General features: G+C 69.4%; 5 protein-coding genes across 8 annotated transcripts in view; 4 read left to right on the top strand and 1 right to left on the bottom strand.

The window, feature by feature from the left end:
• Nucleotides 1-2,333, top strand: part of FBXW9 (F-box and WD repeat domain containing 9) — a 2,719-nt gene extending 386 nt beyond the window's left edge. Inside the window, exons 2-9 of the mRNA XM_041410768.1 lie at nucleotides 2-300; nucleotides 480-634; nucleotides 1,018-1,250; nucleotides 1,331-1,479; nucleotides 1,575-1,688; nucleotides 1,783-1,872; nucleotides 1,950-2,015; nucleotides 2,116-2,333. Of these exons, the coding sequence (XP_041266702.1) occupies nucleotides 2-300; nucleotides 480-634; nucleotides 1,018-1,250; nucleotides 1,331-1,479; nucleotides 1,575-1,688; nucleotides 1,783-1,872; nucleotides 1,950-2,015; nucleotides 2,116-2,190 (1,181 nt within the window). The 3' untranslated portion in view covers nucleotides 2,191-2,333. The remainder of the gene's footprint in view (nucleotide 1; nucleotides 301-479; nucleotides 635-1,017; nucleotides 1,251-1,330; nucleotides 1,480-1,574; nucleotides 1,689-1,782; nucleotides 1,873-1,949; nucleotides 2,016-2,115) is intronic.
• Nucleotides 2,334-2,587: 254 nt separating this feature from the next.
• DHPS (deoxyhypusine synthase) lies at nucleotides 2,588-9,133 on the top strand. 3 transcript variants are annotated; one of them, XM_041410761.1, is made up of 10 exons: nucleotides 2,588-2,841; nucleotides 2,931-3,092; nucleotides 6,488-6,609; nucleotides 7,105-7,201; nucleotides 7,593-7,679; nucleotides 7,785-7,890; nucleotides 7,967-8,070; nucleotides 8,163-8,288; nucleotides 8,364-8,477; nucleotides 8,616-9,133. In XM_041410761.1, exons 1-9 carry the CDS (start codon nucleotides 2,641-2,643, stop codon nucleotides 8,463-8,465), a joined length of 1,107 nt encoding a protein of 368 aa, XP_041266695.1. In that variant the 5' UTR covers nucleotides 2,588-2,640; the 3' UTR covers nucleotides 8,466-8,477; nucleotides 8,616-9,133. The 3 variants fall into 3 exon arrangements, with proteins under 3 accessions (XP_041266695.1, XP_041266694.1, XP_041266696.1); XM_041410760.1 differs by having other exon boundaries at nucleotides 8,580-9,133; XM_041410762.1 differs by lacking the exons at nucleotides 2,588-2,841; nucleotides 2,931-3,092 and adding an exon at nucleotides 3,811-3,840 and having other exon boundaries at nucleotides 8,580-9,133.
• A 58-nt stretch (nucleotides 9,134-9,191) lies between these two features.
• WDR83 (WD repeat domain 83) lies at nucleotides 9,192-11,615 on the bottom strand. 2 transcript variants are annotated; one of them, XM_041410764.1, is made up of 9 exons: nucleotides 11,447-11,615; nucleotides 10,598-10,718; nucleotides 10,467-10,527; nucleotides 10,264-10,312; nucleotides 9,988-10,114; nucleotides 9,841-9,908; nucleotides 9,652-9,760; nucleotides 9,459-9,573; nucleotides 9,192-9,386 (listed from the first exon to the last, which is right to left on the bottom strand). In XM_041410764.1, exons 1-9 carry the CDS (start codon nucleotides 11,547-11,549, stop codon nucleotides 9,234-9,236), a joined length of 906 nt encoding a protein of 301 aa, XP_041266698.1. In that variant the 5' UTR covers nucleotides 11,550-11,615; the 3' UTR covers nucleotides 9,192-9,233. The 2 variants fall into 2 exon arrangements, with proteins under 2 accessions (XP_041266698.1, XP_041266697.1); XM_041410763.1 differs by having other exon boundaries at nucleotides 10,422-10,527; nucleotides 11,447-11,611.
• WDR83OS (WD repeat domain 83 opposite strand) lies at nucleotides 11,603-13,845 on the top strand. The gene is made up of 4 exons (XM_041410765.1): nucleotides 11,603-11,688; nucleotides 11,793-11,898; nucleotides 13,559-13,656; nucleotides 13,735-13,845. Exons 1-4 carry the CDS (start codon nucleotides 11,654-11,656, stop codon nucleotides 13,799-13,801), a joined length of 306 nt encoding a protein of 101 aa, XP_041266699.1. The 5' UTR covers nucleotides 11,603-11,653; the 3' UTR covers nucleotides 13,802-13,845.
• Nucleotides 13,846-14,798: 953 nt separating this feature from the next.
• MAN2B1 (mannosidase alpha class 2B member 1) overlaps nucleotides 14,799-18,860 on the top strand; it is a 14,914-nt gene continuing 10,852 nt past the window's right edge. The window contains exons 1-3 of the mRNA XM_041410766.1: nucleotides 14,799-14,866; nucleotides 16,103-16,359; nucleotides 17,024-17,217. Coding sequence (XP_041266700.1) covers nucleotides 14,799-14,866; nucleotides 16,103-16,359; nucleotides 17,024-17,217 — 519 coding nt within the window. The remainder of the gene's footprint in view (nucleotides 14,867-16,102; nucleotides 16,360-17,023; nucleotides 17,218-18,860) is intronic.

Here is an 18,860-nt window from a genome sequence, read left to right as displayed (position 1 = left end):
GCCGCCGCCGCTCCCGCGGAGCCCCCGGGGCCGGCGGCGGGCGCGGGGGTCCCGGGGGGGCTCCTGGCGCTGCCCCCGGAGCTGCTGCTGCGGATCTGCGGCTTCCTGCGGGCCCGGGACGTGCGGCGGGTGCTGCCCCGCGTCTGCCGCGCCCTGCGGGAGCTGGCCCGGGACGCGGTGCTCTGGAGGCTGCGGCTGCAGCGCCGCGCCCGCCGCCCCCTGCCCGTGCTGCCAGGTGGGTCTGGGGGCGCCGCGACCCCCCCGGCGGCGGTGAGACCCCCCCCGGGACCCCTCCCTGACCCCAGTGCGCTCGGCCGCTGGGAGCCCTTTGGGTCCCCCCCGTGGTTTTGGGGGTCCCACCCCTGGTTTTGCGGCTGCAGCGCCGCGCCCGCCGCCCCCTGCCCGTGCTGCCAGGTGGGTCTGGGGGCGCCGCGACCCCCCCGGCGGCGGTGAGACCCCCCCCGGGACCCCTCCCTGACCCCAGTGCGCTCGGCCGCTGGGAGCCCTTTGGGTCCCCCCCTGGTTTTGGGGGTCTCTCCATGCTTCTGAGACCCCCCCCCGCCCGCGATTTTGGGGGTCCCTTTCCATGCCTTTGGGTCCCCCCCCCCGGTGGTTTCGGGGGTCCCTCTCTGTGGTTTTGAGGGTCCCCCCCCCGTGGTTTTAGGGGTCCCTTTCCACGATTTTGGGGTTCCCCCCCGTGGTTTGGGTCCCCCACCCCGTGGTTTTGGGGGTCCCCCCCATGGTTTTGAGTCCTCCCCATGGTTTTTGGGGGTCTCCCCCGTATTTTGAGGGTCCTCCCCCGTGGTTTTGGGGGTCCCCCCCATGGTTTTGGGTCCCCCCAGTGGTTTTGGGGGTCCCTCCATGATTCTGGGACCCTTCCCCGTGATTTTGGGGGTCCCTTTCCACGATTTTGGGGGTCCCCCCATTGGTTTTGGGTCCCCCACCCATGATTTTGGGTCCCCCCGTGGTTTTTGGGGTCTCCCCTGTACTTTGAGGGCCCCCCCCCCGTGGTTTTAGGGGTCCCTTTCCACAATTTTGGGGGTCCCCCCCATGGTTTTGGGTCCCCCCCCCCCCTTGGTTTTGGGGGACAGATGGCTCTGCGTGGGTGGGGAGGGGTCTCTGGGGGGGGGTCCCGCTGAGCCCCCTCCCCTTCCCCAGGGAGAAGGCGGCCGTGCTGTGCCTCTCGTACCGCCCCGACGTCCTCGTCACCGGCACCTACGACAAGACGGTGACCGTGTACGACCCGCGAGGTACCGGAATGAGGGGGGGTCTGGGCAGCGTCGGGGGGGTTTGGGGATCCCCCTGACCCCTCCCCGCGCCCCCTCCCCAGCCGGGCAGGCGCAGGTGAGCAGCTACAAGCCCCACGCCAGCGCGGTGCTGTCGCTGGCGGCCGACGAGCGGCTGATCGTGTCGGGCAGCGAGGACCGGACCCTGGTGGTGTTCGACCGCCGCGCCGGCTCCGTGCTGCAGCGCCTGCAGGTGGGGGCTGGGACACGCACCCCCCACCCCCCGGAGGGCCCCCTGAGGCGACATTCGGGCTGTGTCTTCCTCCTCCTCCTCCTCCTCCTCCTCAGCTGGACAATTACCTGCTCTCCATGTCCTACCGGGGCTCGCAGCTCTGGGCTGGGGACAACCAGGGCCGGGTGTACCTGTTCGGCAGCAGCGGCGGCGGCTTCCAGCCCGCCCGGGTAGGGGTCGCGGGGGGTTCCGGGGGGTCTCGGGGGGCAGGACCCCCCCCCTCCCGGGGCTCACCAGGGGTTTCTGTCCCCCCTTTCCCTGCAGTATTTCGACGTGGGGCACCGGCTGCAGATCACGGGGCTCTGGCACTCGCTGGGCTCGCTCTACACCACGTCCACCGACAGGACGCTGCGGGTGGGGGTCCCGCGGGGCTGGGCTGGGGGGGGTCCCCGGGGGGTTCCTGCTGACCCCCAGCTCTGCCTGTCCTGCAGATCCACGTGCCCACAGATCCGCCCCGCACCATCTGCTCCTGGACGCACGACGACGTCCTCAACGGGGTGAGGAGCTGTCCCCAGCCCTTGCACACGCGTGTGCACGCGCAGCCCCCTCCCCGGGGTGCCCCCCCAGCCCCCCCTGGCCCTCCTCTGCCTCCCCCAGATCAGCGTGGATGGGGACGTGGTGGCCGCGGCCTCGGGGGGACTCTCGGTCGAGGTGTGGAGGCTCCGGACCTGACGCCGGCGGGCTCGGGGGGCTCCGGCCGCGCCCCGCGGGGTCCCCCCAGCGCCCCCCACTCAGGGGGGGCCGGGCCCGGATCCGGGACGTGGGTGGGGCTGGAAGCTGCCGCCTGTTGATGGCTATTAAAGGATTGGACTGGAGCGGAGCTTGTGTCCCCCCGCGGGTTTGGGGCGAATCTGGGGGGTTTGGGGTGAATTTGGGGGGTTTGGGGCGCTGCGGCCTTTTCAGGGCTCCCTCGGTGCAACGGCGCCTTTTCGCGTCCTCGACTTTCTCGTCCCTCCACGGCCACCGTCACGCCAAGATGGCGCCGCGCGGCTGTACGGAAAAGCGGGACGGGAGCGCCGAGCAAGATGGCGGCGCGCAGCCTTACGGCGGGGAGAACGCGCAGCCGTACGGCGCGGGGGGCTTTGCCCAAGATGGCGGCGCCCTGAGCGGCACGGCCGAGCCATGGCGGCCCCGGGAGAGGCGCCGGGAGAGGCGCTCCGGGCCGTGCTCCGGCCCAGCGCGGCCCTCCCGGCCGAGGCCCTCCCGGTGCGCGGGTACGACTTCTCGGGCGGCGCGGACCACGCGGCGCTGCTCCGCTCCTTCCGCACCACCGGCTTCCAGGCCACGAGCTTCGCGCAGGCCGTGGCGGAGATCGAGCGGATGGTGAGGCCCCGGGGGCGGGGGGTGGCACCGGCAGGGTGAGGGGGTGTCCGGGCCCGGTGTGAGCCCTCCCCCGGTGTCCCCTCCCGCAGATCGCGGCCAAGCTGGAGCCGCTGAGCGCGGAGCAGCGGGAGAGAGCGGCCATGGCCGGGCCGCGGCCGCCCTCGGGCTGCACCATCTTCCTGGGCTTCACCTCCAACCTCGTCAGCTCCGGCGTGAGGGAGAGCATCCGCTACCTCGTGCAGCACGGCATGGTGACAGGGGACAGGGGGACACGAGGACACGGGGACGGGGACAGGGACACCGGGACAGGGACAGGGAGAGCATCCGCTACCTCGTGCAGCACGGCATGGTGACAGGGGACGGGGACAGGGGACAGGGACACGGGACAGGGACAGGGACAGGGCTAGCATCCGCTACCTCGTGCAGCACGGCATGGTGACAGGGGACAGGGGGACACGAGGACACGGGGACGGGGACAGGGACACCGGGACAGGGACAGGGAGAGCATCCGCTACCTCGTGCAGCACAGCATGGTGACAGGGGACAGGGACAGGGGGACACGGGGACAGGGACACGGGACAGGGACAGGGGACAGGGACACGGGGACAGGGGACAGGGAGAGCATCTGCTACCTCGTGCAGCACGGCACGGTGACAGGGGACAGGGACACGGGGACCGGGGGACAGGGACAGGGACACTGGGACAAGGACAGGGACAGGGACACGGGGATAGGGAGAGCATCCGCTACCTCGTGCAGCACAGCATGGTGACAGGGGACAGGGACAGGGGGACACGGGGACAGGGACACGGGACAGGGACAGGGGACAGGGACACGGGGACAGGGGACAGGGAGAGCATCTGCTACCTCGTGCAGCACGGCATGGTGACAGGGGACAGGGACACGGGGACAGGGGGACAGGGACAGGGACACTGGGACAAGGACAGGGACAGGGACACGGGGATAGGGAGAGCATCCGCTACCTCGTGCAGCACGGCATGGTGACAGGGGACACGGGACAGGGGACAGGGACAGGGACACGGGGACAGGGACGGGGGCAGGGACACGGGGGCAGGGACAGGGACACGGGGAACAGGGAGAGCATCCACTATCTCGTGCAGCATGGCATGGTGACAGCATGGAGACAGGGACACGGGGACAGGGCACAGCGTGGGGACACCTGTGAATGGCACGGGGCTGGGTGGGGACAGTGACAATGGCAGTCACTCTGTCCTGCTGGCCCCATGGCCAGGAGGTCCTTGGGGTGTCCCCAGGTCCCTGTGAGGTTCAGGGAGTCACTCCCGGTGTCCCTGAGGTGACCCTGCCCTGGGCAGGGGGGGTCACTCCCGGTGTCCCTGAGGTGACCCCACCTGGACAGGGGGTCACAGGGTCACTCCCGGTGTCCGTGAGGTGACCCCACCTGGACAGGGGGTCACTCCCGGTGTCCCTGAGGTGACCCCACCTGGACAGGGGGTCACAGGGTCACTCCCGGTGTCCGTGAGGACCCCACCTGGACAGGGGGGGTCACTCCCGGTGTCCCTGAGGTGACCCTGTCCTGGACAGGGGGTCACAGGGTCACTCCTGGTGTCCCTGAGGTGACCCCACCTGGACAGGGGGTCACTCCCGGTGTCCCTGAGGTGACCCCACCTGGACAGGGGGTCACTCCCGGTGTCCCTGAGGTGACCCCACCTGGACAGGGGGTCACTCCCGGTGTCCCTGAGGTGACCCCACCTGGACAGGGGGTCACTCCCGGTGTCCCTGAGGTGACCCCACCTGGACAGGGGGTCACTCCCGGTGTCCCTGAGGTGACCCCACCTGGACAGGGGGTCACTCCCGGTGTCCCTGAGGTGACCCCACCTGGACAGGGGGTCACTCCCGGTGTCCCTGAGGTGACCCCACCTGGACAGGGGGTCACTCCCGGTGTCCCTGAGGTGACCCCACCTGGACAGGGGGTCACTCCCGGTGTCCCTGAGGTGACCCCACCTGGACAGGGGGTCACTCCCGGTGTCCCTGAGGTGACCCCACCTGGACAGGGGGTCACTCCCGGTGTCCCTGAGGTGACCCCACCTGGACAGGGGGTCACTCCCGGTGTCCCTGAGGTGACCCCACCTGGACAGGGGGTCACTCCCGGTGTCCCTGAGGTGACCCCACCTGGACAGGGGGTCACTCCCGGTGTCCCTGAGGTGACCCCACCTGGACAGGGGGTCACTCCCGGTGTCCCTGAGGTGACCCCACCTGGACAGGGGGTCACTCCCGGTGTCCCTGAGGTGACCCCACCTGGACAGGGGGTCACTCCCGGTGTCCCTGAGGTGACCCCACCTGGACAGGGGGTCACTCCCGGTGTCCCTGAGGTGACCCCACCTGGACAGGGGGTCACTCCCGGTGTCCCTGAGGTGACCCCACCTGGACAGGGGGTCACTCCCGGTGTCCCTGAGGTGACCCCACCTGGACAGGGGGTCACTCCCGGTGTCCCTGAGGTGACCCCACCTGGACAGGGGGTCACTCCCGGTGTCCCTGAGGTGACCCCACCTGGACAGGGGGTCACTCCCGGTGTCCCTGAGGTGACCCCACCTGGACAGGGGGTCACTCCCGGTGTCCCTGAGGTGACCCCACCTGGACAGGGGGTCACTCCCGGTGTCCCTGAGGTGACCCCACCTGGACAGGGGGTCACTCCCGGTGTCCCTGAGGTGACCCCACCTGGACAGGGGGTCACTCCCGGTGTCCCTGAGGTGACCCCACCTGGACAGGGGGTCACTCCCGGTGTCCCTGAGGTGACCCCACCTGGACAGGGGGTCACTCCCGGTGTCCCTGAGGTGACCCCACCTGGACAGGGGGTCACTCCCGGTGTCCCTGAGGTGACCCCACCTGGACAGGGGGTCACTCCCGGTGTCCCTGAGGTGACCCCACCTGGACAGGGGGTCACTCCCGGTGTCCCTGAGGTGACCCCACCTGGACAGGGGGTCACTCCCGGTGTCCCTGAGGTGACCCCACCTGGACAGGGGGTCACTCCCGGTGTCCCTGAGGTGACCCCACCTGGACAGGGGGTCACTCCCGGTGTCCCTGAGGTGACCCCACCTGGACAGGGGGTCACTCCCGGTGTCCCTGAGGTGACCCCACCTGGACAGGGGGTCACTCCCGGTGTCCCTGAGGTGACCCCACCTGGACAGGGGGTCACTCCCGGTGTCCCTGAGGTGACCCCACCTGGACAGGGGGTCACTCCCGGTGTCCCTGAGGTGACCCCACCTGGACAGGGGGTCACTCCCGGTGTCCCTGAGGTGACCCCACCTGGACAGGGGGTCACTCCCGGTGTCCCTGAGGTGACCCCACCTGGACAGGGGGTCACTCCCGGTGTCCCTGAGGTGACCCCACCTGGACAGGGGGTCACAGGGTCACTCCCGGTGTCCGTGAGGTGACCCCACCTGGACAGGGGGTCACTCCCGGTGTCCCTGAGGTGACCCCACCTGGACAGGGGGTCACAGGGTCACTCCCGGTGTCCGTGAGGTGACCCCACCTGGACAGGGGGTCACTCCCGGTGTCCCTGAGGTGACCCCACCTGGACAGGGGGTCACTCCCGGTGTCCCTGAGGTGACCCCACCTGGACAGGGGGGGTCACTCCCGGTGTCCCTGAGGTGCTGACCCCCCCGGCAGGTGGACGTGCTGGTGACCACGGCCGGGGGGGTCGAGGAGGACCTGATCAAGTGCCTGGCGCCCACCTACATCGGGGACTTCCAGCTGCGGGGCCGGGACCTGCGGGAGAACGGCATCAACAGGTCCGGGGGGGGGGGGCCGGGGGGGGGGGGGGACCCGGGGGGAACCNGTCCCTCAGACCCCAATGATGTTTGGGTGGGGTCACACCAGGGCTGAGAGGGACAGAGACCCCCCCGGCCTCCCCAGGGATGAGAAGGTGGGAGAGCCGCCCCCCCCCAGTCCCGAGCACCCTCAGCGGTGAGAGGGACACAGAGCCCCTGGTCCCCAGCCCTGCACAGGCATTCCCTGAGGCCAGAGGGATCGAGACCCCCTGAGCATCCCCTAGGGTGAGGGGACAGAGACCCCCAAGCATCCCCTGGGCTGAGAGGGACAGAGACTGCCCCGAGCACCCCCTTGGCAGGGGGGTGAGAGGGAGGGAGACCTCCAGGCATTCCCTGGAGTGAGAATGATGGAGACCCCCCCGGGGGGAGGGGGCCGGGGGGGGGGGGGGCGGGGGGGCCTGGGGACCCCCTGGGGACACCTCGGGGACACCTCGGGGTCACTCTGGGGTCCCTCAGGATCGGGAACCTGCTGGTGCCCAACGATAACTACTGCAAGTTCGAGGACTGGCTGATGCCCATCCTGGAGAGGATGGTGGACGAGCAGGACACGCAGGTGAGGGGGGGGGACCCCAACCCGGGACCCCAGAGTGCTGGGAGGGGGTCCCTGCACACCTGGGATGGGGTTTGGGGGTGGGTACTGCACACCTGGGGTGGGGTTTGGGGTTCCCTGCACACCTGAGGTGACCTGGGGTGGGGTTTGGGGGTCCCTGCACACCTGGGGTGGGGTTTGGGGGTGTCCCTGCACACCTGGGGTGGGGTTTGGGGGTCCCTGCACACCTGGGGCAGGGTTTGGGGGTCCCTGCACACCTGGGGTGACCTGGGGTGGGGGTTTTGGGGATCCCTGCACACCTGGGGTGGGGGTTTGGGGGTCCCTGCACACCTGGGGTGGGGTTTGGGGGTGTCCCTGCACACCTGGCCCCCCCGTTCCTGACGGGTCCCCCCAGGGCGTGCGGTGGACGCCGTCCCGGATGATCGCCCGGCTGGGCAAGGAGATCAACAACCCCGAGTCCATCTGTTACTGGGCCCAGAAGGTACCGGGGGCAGCGGGAGGGGGCACCTTGGGGTGTCACCGTGGGTGTCACCGTGGGTGCCACCGTGGGTGCCACCGGCTGTCACCGCGTCCCCCCGCCCCGCAGAACAACATCCCGGTGCTGAGCCCCGCGCTCACCGACGGCTCCCTGGGGGACATGATCTTCTTCCACTCCTACAAACGCCCGGGGCTCGTGCTGGACATCGTGGAGGGTGAGCCTGGGGTGCCCCCCGGGGCGCCCCCCGGGATTCGGGGTGCCCTGAGGTGACCCCCTCCCCGTGCCCGCAGATCTGCGCCTCATCAACACCCAGGCCATCTTCGCCCACAAGACCGGCATGATCATCCTGGGCGGGGGCCTGGTCAAGCACCACATCGCCAACGCCAACCTCATGGTGAGGGACCCCCGCGCTGGGGAGGGGGCTTGGGGACCCCCCCCCCGAGGCGGGGAGGGGCTGGGGGCTCACCCCGGCGCGTGCCCCCGCAGAGGAACGGCGCCGATTTCTCCGTCTACGTCAACACGGCGCAGGAGTTCGACGGCTCCGACTCGGGCGCGCGGCCGGACGAGGCCGTGTCCTGGGGCAAGATCCGCGTGGACGCCACCCCCGTCAAGGTGGGGGGGCTCGGGGGGGATTTGGGGACCCCCGGAGTGGGGGTTTTTCCCGCTGACCCCGCTGCTCTGGGCCAGGTCTACGCCGACGCCTCGCTCGTGTTCCCGCTGCTCGTGGCCGAGACGTTCGCCCGGAGCGCAGACGCCTTCGCGGTGCCCGCGGGGACCCCCGAGGCATGAGGGACCCCCGAGGCCTGAGGGACCCCCGAGGCATCCCGGAGCGCAGACGCCTTCGCGGTGCCCGCGGGGACCCCCGAGGCATGAGGGACCCCCGAGGCCTGAGGGACCCCCGAGGCATGGGGGACCCCTGAGGGCTGAGGGACCCTCGAGGCGTGAGGGACCCTCGAGGCCTGAGGGACCCCCGAGGCCTGAGGGATCCCCGAGGCGTGAGGGACCCTCGAGGCATGGGGGACCCCTGAGGGCTGAGGGACCCCCGAGGCATGGGGGACCCCCGAGGCATGGGGGACCCCCGAGGGCTGAGAGACCCTCGAGGCATGATGGACCCCCAAGGCATGAGGGACCCTCGAGGCATGGGGGACCCCCAAGGAATGAGGGACCCCTGAAGCCTCAGGACCCCTGAGGCCTGAGGGACCCCCGAGGCCTGAGGGACCCCCAAGGCCTGAGGGACCCCTGAGGCATGCAGGACCCCTGAGGCCTGAGGGACCCCCCCGAGCTCATCTTTGGGTGTGCTGTACCTCAAAGCTGGGGGACAGTGGGGCGAGTCCCCCTGGGGGGGACAGGGGCCCCCCACGCCTGCACCCCTGTGTCCGTGTGTCCCCCCCGTCCCCTTCCCCTCAGTGCTGGTGTTTATTTATTCGAGCTCCCAATAAAGCACGGCAGGGTCTCCACTGGGGGTTTATTCCTCGTGTCACCGGGGTCCCCCCGGGCCCTCTCAGGTGTCGGGGTCCCCCCGGGCCCCCTCAGGTGTTGGGGTCCCCCCGGACCCCCTCAGGTGTCGGGGTCCCCCTCGGGCTGGAAGGTGTCCTCGCGCCACAGCGTCACCTGGCCCTGCGTGGCCACCAGCAGGCAGGGCAGGCTGGGGTGGAAGGCCAAGGACTGCACCACGCCCTGGCCCACGGGCAGGCTGAGCGCCAGCGAACCCTGGGGGGACACGGGGGGGGTCAGGGGAGGGTCGGGAGTGTCCCCAAACCCCCCCTCGGGACCCTCCCTCACCTCCACCAGGTCCCAGAAGTAGACGTGGCCGTCCTCGGAGGCGCAGCCCACGTGCGTGTCCAGCTCGTTCAGGACGCAGTCCAGCCTGTACGTGGTGCTGCGGTGCCCCGTGTACCTGGGGAGGGGACGGGGCTGAGCCGGGGGTCCCCCAAGACCCCCCGGGGGGCGCAGGGACTCGGGGGGGGGCCCGTACTCGCCCAGCAGCTCGCCGGTGTCCTTGTCCAGCAGCCGCAGCGTGGAGTCCAGGCTGGCGGCCAGCACGCACTGCCCGTCCTTGCTGAAGCACACGCTGGTGATGGGGCCTGGGGGGGCACGAGGGGAGTTTGGGGGGTCCCGCGGGGTCCCCCCAAGCTTTGGGGGCCCTCCCGCAGGCCCCACTCACTGCCGATGTAGTCGGAGCTGAGCTGCCCCGTGCGGAGGTCGTAGCGCCGCACCCGCCCGTCCACGGAGCTGCGGGGAGGGAAGGGCAGGTTTAGGGGGTCCCCCCAATCCTGGGGGTGTCCCTGTGCCGGGGGGGCTCGTTCCTCACCCCGTCAGGATCTCGTGGGCTGAGAGCTTCACGCTGGAGATGCCGTCCTTGGCCTCGTCCAGCACCTGGATGGGGTCGGGGCGGCGGGAGCGGCAGTCCCAGCAGCGCACCGTGGAGTCGATGGAGCCTGGGGGAAAAGGGGGGTTCAGGGGGGAATAAAGGGGGATCGGGGGGGGAAAAGGGGGTGCAGAGAGAAAAAAATGGGGATCAGGGTGGGAAAAGGGGGTGCAGGGGTGTCCCGGGGCTTGCAGGGTGCCCCCCAAAGCACTCCCTCACCGGACACAATGACCGTGGCTTCCTCGTTGAACTGGACGCAGTTTACCTTCTGTGGGAGAAGCAGGCAATCGGGACGTCGATCTGCACGCAAGATCCCAAATCCCCCTCCCCAAATCCCACCCCCAGACCCTCAACTCCCCCCGCCGGCCCCTCCTCACCCCGGCGTGTCCCCGGTACTTGCGGACCACCTGCCCCGTGCTCACGTCCCAGAGCGCCACGGCCTTGTCGGCGCCGCCGGAGCAGATCTGGCTGTTGTCGAAGGATCTGCGGGGGGGTCCCGTGAGGCGGAGGGGGTTCCCCGCGGTGGGGAGGGGTCCCCGAAGCCCCTCCTTACCCCGCGGCGTCCAGCACCTCGTAGCCGTGGCCCTGGTAGGTGCGCAGGGCTGTGCCCTTGTGCGGGTTCCAGAGCTTCAGCGTCTTGTCGCTGCCGCACGTCAGGCAGTAATTCCCGTCCGCTGCGGGGGCGAACGGCCGTGACCACCGGGACCCCCTGCCCGTGACACCGGGGGACCCCCGGCACCCCCTGTCCCTGATACAGGGTGATCACCGGGACCCCCTGCCCGGGATACCGGGGGATCCCCGGGACCTCCTGCCCGTGACACCGGGGGATCCCCAGCCCCCCCTGCCCGTGATACAGGGTGATCACCGGGACCCCCTGCCCGTGACACGGAGAGATCACCGGGACGCCGTGCCCCGGATCCGGGGGATCCCCGGGACCCTCTGCCCGTGACACCGGGGAATCCCCAGTACCCTCACACCGAACACGGGGGGATCCTCCGGACCCCCTGCCCCGGACACGGGGGATCCCCGGCACCCCCTGCCCGTGACACCGGGGAATCCCCAGTACCCTCACACCGAACACGGGGGGATCCTCCGGACCCCCTGCCCCGGATCTGGGGGATCCCCGGCACCCCCTGCCCGTGACACGGGGGGATCCCCGAGACCCTCACACCGAACACGGGGGGATCCCCGAACCCCCTGCCCCGGACACGGGGGATCCCCGGCACCCCCTGCCCGGATTCGGGGGGATCCCCGAGACCCTCACACCGAACACGGGGGGATCCCCGAACCCCCTGCCCCGGACACGGGGGATCCCCGGGACCCCCGCACCGGCACTCCCCGCCCGGTTCCCAACCTCCATCCCCGGCTCCTGCTCTCTTCCGCCCGGTATCCCCGGTCTCACCGTTGAAGCGGGCGGCCCGCACCGCTCCCTGCCCGCACTGCAGGCTCTGCACCCGCTGCCGGGGCAGCTCGGGCCGGGCGGGCCGCGGCCTCGGGAACGCCATGGCGGGACCGGAGCCGGCAGCGGGGGCGGAACGGGGGCGGGCAGCGGGGCCGGGCTCCTTCCGGCGGCGGCGGCGGCGGAAGAGGCGGCGGTGGCGGCGGGGCCATGGCGGACCCGCGGAGACCCGGCAAGGTGGCCAGGTGGGACGGCGGGCAGCGGGAGAGGAGGGAGCGGCAGAGCCGGGCGGAGATCCGCGGGGCTCCCGGTGCCGCGGCCCGCCTGACGGAGCCCCGTTTTCCGCCAGGTACAAGCCCCCGGCCACCGAGACCAACCCGGCGCTGGAAGACCCGACCCCCGACTACATGAACCTGCTGGGGATGGTGTTCAGCATGTGCGGGCTCATGCTCAAGGTGCGCACCGGCATCGGTACCGGGATGGGCACCGGGATCGGCCCCGGGATGGGCACCGGGATCGGCCCCGGGATGGGCACCGGGATCGGCCCCGGGATGGGCACCGGGATCGGCACCGGGATGGGCACCGGGATCGGCACCGGGATGGGCACCGGGATCGGTAGCGGGATGGGCACCGGGATCGGTACCGGGATCGGCACCGGGATCGGCACCGGGATCGGCACCGGGTTCGGTACCGCGATCGGCACCGGGATCGGCACCGGGATCGGGAATGGGATCGGCACCGGGACTGGGATCGGTACCGGCAGTGGGATCGGTACCGGTACCGGGATCAGCGCCGGGATCCGGCTTGGTTTGGGATTTAGGACCGAGTTCAGGCTCGGGCTCGAGATCGGCGAGCTCCAGGCCCGGGCCTGGGCCCGCCCCGTCCTCCCCCGCCTCCATGAGCACACCTGGGCGCAGGTGCGCGCCGGTTAATGCGCATGCGCGGCTCCGGTTACCCCGGCAACCGGCGATGCGCGTTGTCCATTGCGCATGCGCCAGTGACTGAGCGTCCTCCGTTGCCGAGCAACGTGCGAGTCATCAGCGGGACGTTGCTGCGCATGCGTCGTGGCTCCTCCCGTTGCTTGGCAACGGCGGAAGCATCATGGCCCCCCCCCTCCGAAATTTTCCAAATTTTCACGGCGCGTTTTCCGTGGGAAACAGCGGGAAAAACGGCACCGGGAGAAATCCTCCCGCTCCTTCCCGCTGGGATCCGGGAGATGGGGACGGGGCTGGAGTGAGGGGAGGGGCTGGGATGGAATTCCCAGAGAATTCCCAGAGAATCCCGGGCAGTGTCCAAGGAAAGGCTGGAGCACCCCGGGATCGGGGCGGGAGTGGGATGGGATTTTAAATCCTTGGATGCCATCCAAGTTATACCGGGATTCTGGGATTGAGGACGCTCAGGATGCATCCAGAGAGATTTTTATGGAATTGGGGGAAGGAAAAGGGAAGGGAGACCCTTCCTGGAGTCCCAGATTCCCAGGGAATTCCCAAAATTCCTTCTCCAGGAGGAGTCGGGATGGGGATGGATCCAAAGCCAGGCTGGCGGGATGGGCACCGGGATCGGCACCGGGATGGGCACCGGGATGGGCACCGGGATGGGCACCGGGATCGGCACCGGGATGGGCACCGGGATGGGCACCGGGATGGGCACCGGGATCGGCACCGGGATGGGCACCGGGATGGGCACCGGGATCGGCACCGGGATCGGCACCGGGATGGGCACCGGGATCGGCACCGGGATCGGCACCGGGATGGGCACCGGGATGGGCACCGGGATGGGCACCGGGATCGGCACCGGGATCGGCCCCGGGATGGGCACCGGGATCGGCCCCGGGATTGGCCCCGGGATCGGCCCCGGGATCGGCACCGGGATCGGCCCCGGGATGGGCACCGGGCGCCGTTCTGAGGGGAATTCGGGGGAGGGAGGATCAGAGAGAGCCCCTGAGGGGCTCGGGGCCATCCCCGGGGGTCTCTGGGCTCTCCGGGGGTCTCAGGCGTCATCCCTGCCAGTCCCCCGGGGGTCTCACGGTGCTGTCCCGGGGGTCTCCCGGGGGTCTCACGGCGCTGTCCCTGGGGTCCCCCGGGGGTCTCACGGCGCTGTCCCGGGGGTCCCCAGCTCAAGTGGTGTGCCTGGATCGCCGTTTACTGCTCCTTCATCAGCTTCGCCAACTCGCGCAGCTCCGAGGACACCAAGCAGATGATGAGCAGCTTCATGTGAGTGCCGGGGGGTCCCGGGGTGGGGGTCCCGGGCCGTGTCTGGGGGTCTCTGACCTTTGTGTGTGCCCCTCGCAGGCTCTCCATCTCGGCCGTGGTCATGTCCTACCTGCAGAACCCCCAGCCCATGTCCCCGCCGTGGTGACGGGGATGGGGGGGTCCTCGTGGGGGCAATAAAAGGGGGTCCTGGCACTGCTGCGGTTTGTTTGTACCTGAACAGGGCAAGGGGGAGCCCCCCGGGAGAGGGGGGAACGGGGAGGGGGAGTCCTGGGGGGCTTCAGGGGGAGCCGGAGGGTCTGAGGGGACTCTGGGGGGAGTTGTGGGTGCTGAAGGGGTTCTGAGTGGGCTCGGCTGGTCTTAGGGGGCTCTGAGGGGGCTCTGAGGGTCTGAGGGGGCTCTGAGAGGATTTGGGAGGTCTGAGGGGGCTCTGAGAGGATTTGGGAAGTCTGAGGAGCTCTGAGCAGGGTCTGAGGGGACTCTGAGGGGACTTGGAGGCTCTGAAGGGACTCTGAGGGGATTCGGGAGGTCTGAAGGGGCTCTGAGGGTCTGAGGGGGCTCTGAGGGTCTGAGCGGGCTCTGAGGGGACTTTGAGGCGATTTGGGAGGTCTGAGGGGGCTCTGAGGGGTTTCAGGAGGTCTGAAGGGGCTCTGAGGGGGCTCTGTGGGGATTCGGGAGGTCTGAGGGGGCTCTGTGGGGATTCAGGAGGTCTGAAGGGGTTCTGAGAGGGATTGAGGAGGCTCTGAGGAGCTCTGAGCAGGGTCTGAAGGGACTTTGAGGGGATTCGGGAGGTCTGAGGGGGCTCTGAGGAGCTCTGAGGGTCTGAGGGGGCTCTGAGGGGGACTCGTCGTGGGCGGGGCCTCGGGAGCCGCCACTGTTCATTGGCCGCTGGTCGTTTCCCGCCGTTGCAAACGCCTCTCCCAGAGAGCTGTCAATCACGCCCTCTCCTCCTCCTCATTGGCTCCCGCTTGTTGTCGGTCCCGTGCTGCCCTCCTTACACTCCTCCCCTTAGAGCAGCATCAGCGAATCAGAACGCGGGGCGTGGCTTCAGCCCCTTTTCCCGGCCACCCATTGGCTGCGGCATACAAGGGGGCGGGGCGACCCCGCCTGTCATGTGAGGGCGCGGTCACGTGAGCGCCGCTGTCATGGCGGTGCCCGGAGCGGCGGCGCTGCCGCTGCTGCTGCTCCTGAGCGGGGCGGCCGCGGGCTGCGGGTACCAGGTGGGACCGGGAGCCCCGGACAGACGGACTGGGAGCACTGGGATTGCCCGGGGACATTGGGGCGGGCGGTGGGGACGGGATAACGGGAGCTGCGGTAGGCTGGGGACACCGGGAAGGGCTGAGGGGGGGCAGCGGGGCGAGGGAACGGGAACTGGGAGAACCGGGTGGGGCTGAGGAAACGGGAACTGGCGGTGACGTGGCAGGGGGGCACTGAGTGACACCTGTGGCTGCACTTTGTCACTTTGGGTTTGTCACGTGGCACTTTGTGCGTGTCCCCTCCGGGGGCCAGCACCCCCCAGGGCCACCTGCAGATGTCCCCAAGGTGCCACTGTGGCCTCACCCTGGGTTTTGGGGTCACCCGTGCCCCCCCATCTCGAGTATCCCCCAGCCCTGCCCTGGGGTTTTGGGGTCACCCGCTGTCCCCCGTGTCCCCATCCCAGGTTTGGGGTGACCCAGTGCCCCTGTGTCCCCACCCCAGGGTTTTGGGGTCACCCGGTGCTCCTGTGCCCTCACCCCCGGGTTTTTGGGGTGACCTAGTGCCCCCCTGCCCCCACCGTCGGATTTTGGGCTCATGCTATGCCCCCACCCCAGGGTTTTTGGGGTGATCCGGGGTTTTTGGGCTCACCTGGTGCCCCCCATGCCCCCACCCAAGGTTCCGGGCTCACAGTGCCCCCCATGCCCCCACCCCAGAGTTTTGGGGTGATCTGGTTTTTGGGTGCTCCGGGTTTCGGGGTGCCCCGTGTTCTGGGCTCACAGTGCCCCCCATGCCCCCACCCCGGGGTTTTGGGGTGCCCGGGGTTTCGGGGTGCCCGGGGCTCGGGGCTCACGGTGCCCCTGTGTCCCCACCCCAGGGTTTTGGGGTGACCCGGGTTTTGGGCTCACCGGTGCCCCTGTGTCCCCACTCTGGGGTTTTTGGGGTGCCCGGTTCCGGGGTGCCCGGGGCTCACGGTGCCCCCCGTACCCCCATCCCGGGGTTTTTGGGGTGCCCCGGTTTCGGGGTGTCCGGGGTTTTTGGGGTGCCCGGTTCCGGGGTGCCCGGGGCTCACGGTGCCCCCCGTACCCCCATCCCGGTGTTTTTGGGGTGCCCCGGTTTCGGGGTGTCCGGGGTTTCAGGGTGCCCGGGGTTTCGGGGTGCCCGGGGTTTAGGGGTGTCCCGGTTTCGGGTGCCCGGGGTTTCGTGGTGCCCCGGTTTCGGGGTGCCCCGGGGTTTCAGGGTGCCCCGGTTTCAGGGTGCCCGGGGTTTCGGGGCGCCCCGGGGTTTCGGGGTGCCCGGTCCCGGGGCGCCCGGGGCTCACGGCGCCCGTGCCCGCAGTGCGGAACCGGGAGCAGCACGCGGGCGTGCAGTACATCCTGGACTCGGTGGTGGCCCAGCTGGCCGCCGAGCCCTCCCGGCGCTTCGTCTACGCCGAGGTGGCGTTCCTGGCACGGTGGTGGCGGCAGCAGGGCCCGGCCACGCGCAGGCTGCTCAGGGAGCTGGTGCAGCAGGGTACGGGGCACGGGGGGCACTGGGAGGGACACTGGGAGGCACTGGGAGGAACTTGGGGGCACTGGGAGGGACATTGAGGGTCCTGGGGGCACTGGGAGGGACTGGGAGGGTCCTGGGGGCACTGGGAGGGACTGGGAGGGTCCTGGGGGCACTGGGAGGGACTGGGAGGGTCCTGGGGGCACTGGGAGGGACTGGGAGGGTCCTGGGGGCACTGGGAGGGACTGGGAGGGTCCTGGGGGCACTGGGAGGGACTGGGAGGGTCCTGGGGGCACTGGGAGGGACATTGGGGGACTGGGAGAGACATTGGGGGGACTGGGAGCAACTGGGGGTCATTGAAAGGGTCATTGGGGGTACTGGGAGGGACATTGGTGGCACTGGGATTTTGGGGTGCTGTGGGCGCCCCTTGAGGTGATTTTGGGGGCTCAGAATCCCCCCGTGATGGGATTTTGGGGTGCTGTAGGTGTCCCCCCCAAGGTGATCTTGGGGCTCTGTCCCCCCCGAGGTGATTTTGGGGCGCTGTCCCCCCAGGGCGGCTGGAGCTGGTCGGGGGGGGCTGGTGCATGAACGACGAGGCCGCGGCTCACTACGGGGGGGCCCTGCAGCAGCTGGGGGGATTTTGGGGTGCTGTGACCCCCCCGGGATGATTTTGGGGCGCTGTAGCCAGGGCGGCTGGAGCTGGTCGGGGGGGGCTGGTGCATGAACGACGAAGCTGCAGCTCACTACGGGGGGGCCCTGCAGCAGCTGGCCCTGGGCCGGCGCTTCCTGCGCCGCCTCTTCGGGGGCTGCGGCGCGCCGCGCGTGGCCTGGCAGATCGACCCCTTCGGGCACGCCCGCGAGCTGGCCGCCACCTTCGCCCAGGTGGGGCACCCCGGCACCCCGGCCTGGGGAGCCCCGGGGCTTCCCAAACCTTCCCAGAGCTTCCCAAACCTTCTCCTGCATCCCCGGAGCTTCCTGAGCATCCCCAAACCTTCCCCTGCATCCCCAGAGCTTCCCAAACCTTCCCGTGCATCCCTGGAGTTTCCTGGTGCATCTCCGGAGCTTCCTGAGCATCCCCAAACTTCCCCAGGGTATCCCCAAACCTTCCCCTGCATCCCCGGAGCTTCCTGAGCATCCCCAAACCTTCCCCTGCATCCCCAGAGCTTCCCAAACCTTCTCCTGCATCCCTGGAGCTTCCTGAGCATCCCCAAACTTCCCCAGGGTATCACCAAACCTTCCCCTGCATCCCCAAAGCTTCCTGAGCATCCCCAAACCTCCCCGGGCATCCCCGGAGCTTCCTGGGTATCCCCAAACCTTCCCCTGCATCCCCAAAGCTTCCTCAGCATCCCGAAACCTCCCCGGGCATCCCCGGAGCTTCCTGGGTATCCCCAAACCTTCCCCTGCATCCCCAAAGCTTCCTCAGCATCCCGAAACCTCCCCGGGCATCCCCGGAGCTTCCTGGGTATCCCCAAACCTTCCCCTGCATCCCCAAAGCTTCCTCAGCATCCCGAAACCTCCCCGGGCATCCCCGGAGCTTCCTGGGTATCCCCAAACCTTCCCCTGCATCCCCAAAGCTTCCTCAGCATCCCGAAACCTCCCCGGGCATCCCCGGAGCTTCCTGGGTATCCCCAAACCTTCCCCTGCATCCCCAAAGCTTCCTCAGCATCCCGAAACCTCCCCGGGCATCCCCGGAGCTTCCTGGGTATCCCCAAACCTTTCCCTGCATCCCCAAACCTTCCCGTGCATCCCTGGAGTTTCCTGGGCATCTCAAACCTCCCCGGGGCATCCCCAAACCTTCTCTTCCCCAAAGCTTCCTCAGCATCCCGAAACCTCCCCGGGCAAACCTTCTCCGGCATCCCCAGAGCTTCTCCTACATCCCCAAACCTTTTCCTGCATCCCCAAACCTCCCCAGAGCTTCCCAAACCTTCTCCGGCATCCCCAGAGCTTCTCCTACATCCCCAAACCTTTTCCTACATCCCCAAACCTCCCCAGAGCTTGCCAAACCTTCCTCTGCATCCCCGGAGCTTCCTGGGTATCCCCAGACCTTCTCCTGCATCCCCAAACCTCCCCGGGCATCCCCAGAGCTCCCCAAACCTTCTCCTGCATCCCCGGAACTTCCTGAGCATCCCCAAACCTTCTCCTGCATCCCCAAACCTCCCCAGAGCTTCCCAAACCTTGTCCTGCATCCCCGGAGCTTCCTGGGTATCCCCAGAGCTTCCAGTGCATCCCCAAACCTTCCCAAATCTTCCCCTGCACCCCCAAACCTTCTCCTGAATCCCCGGAGCTTCCAGTGCATCCCCAGACTTTCCCCTCCAGCCCCAAATCAGCCTCGGGATCCCCACATCACCCTTGGGGTCCCCAAACCTTCTCCTGCACCCCAAAACCCTCCTTGGTACTCTCAACCTTCTCAGCATTGGCATTCCCAACGACCCCTCCCAGTGACCCCCCCCGTGCCCCCCAGATGGGCTCTGCTGGGCTGTTCCTGGGGCTTTGGGGACCCCCCTCACCCCCTGCCCCCCATTGCC

This window comes from Onychostruthus taczanowskii, unplaced genomic scaffold (genome assembly GCF_017590055.1).
Source record: "Onychostruthus taczanowskii isolate IOZ18803 unplaced genomic scaffold, ASM1759005v1 scaffold331, whole genome shotgun sequence".
NCBI lineage: Eukaryota > Metazoa > Chordata > Aves > Passeriformes > Passeridae > Onychostruthus > Onychostruthus taczanowskii.
The sequence above is the reverse complement of the archived record's forward strand: the minus strand, read 5'-3'. Positions and strand labels throughout refer to the sequence as shown.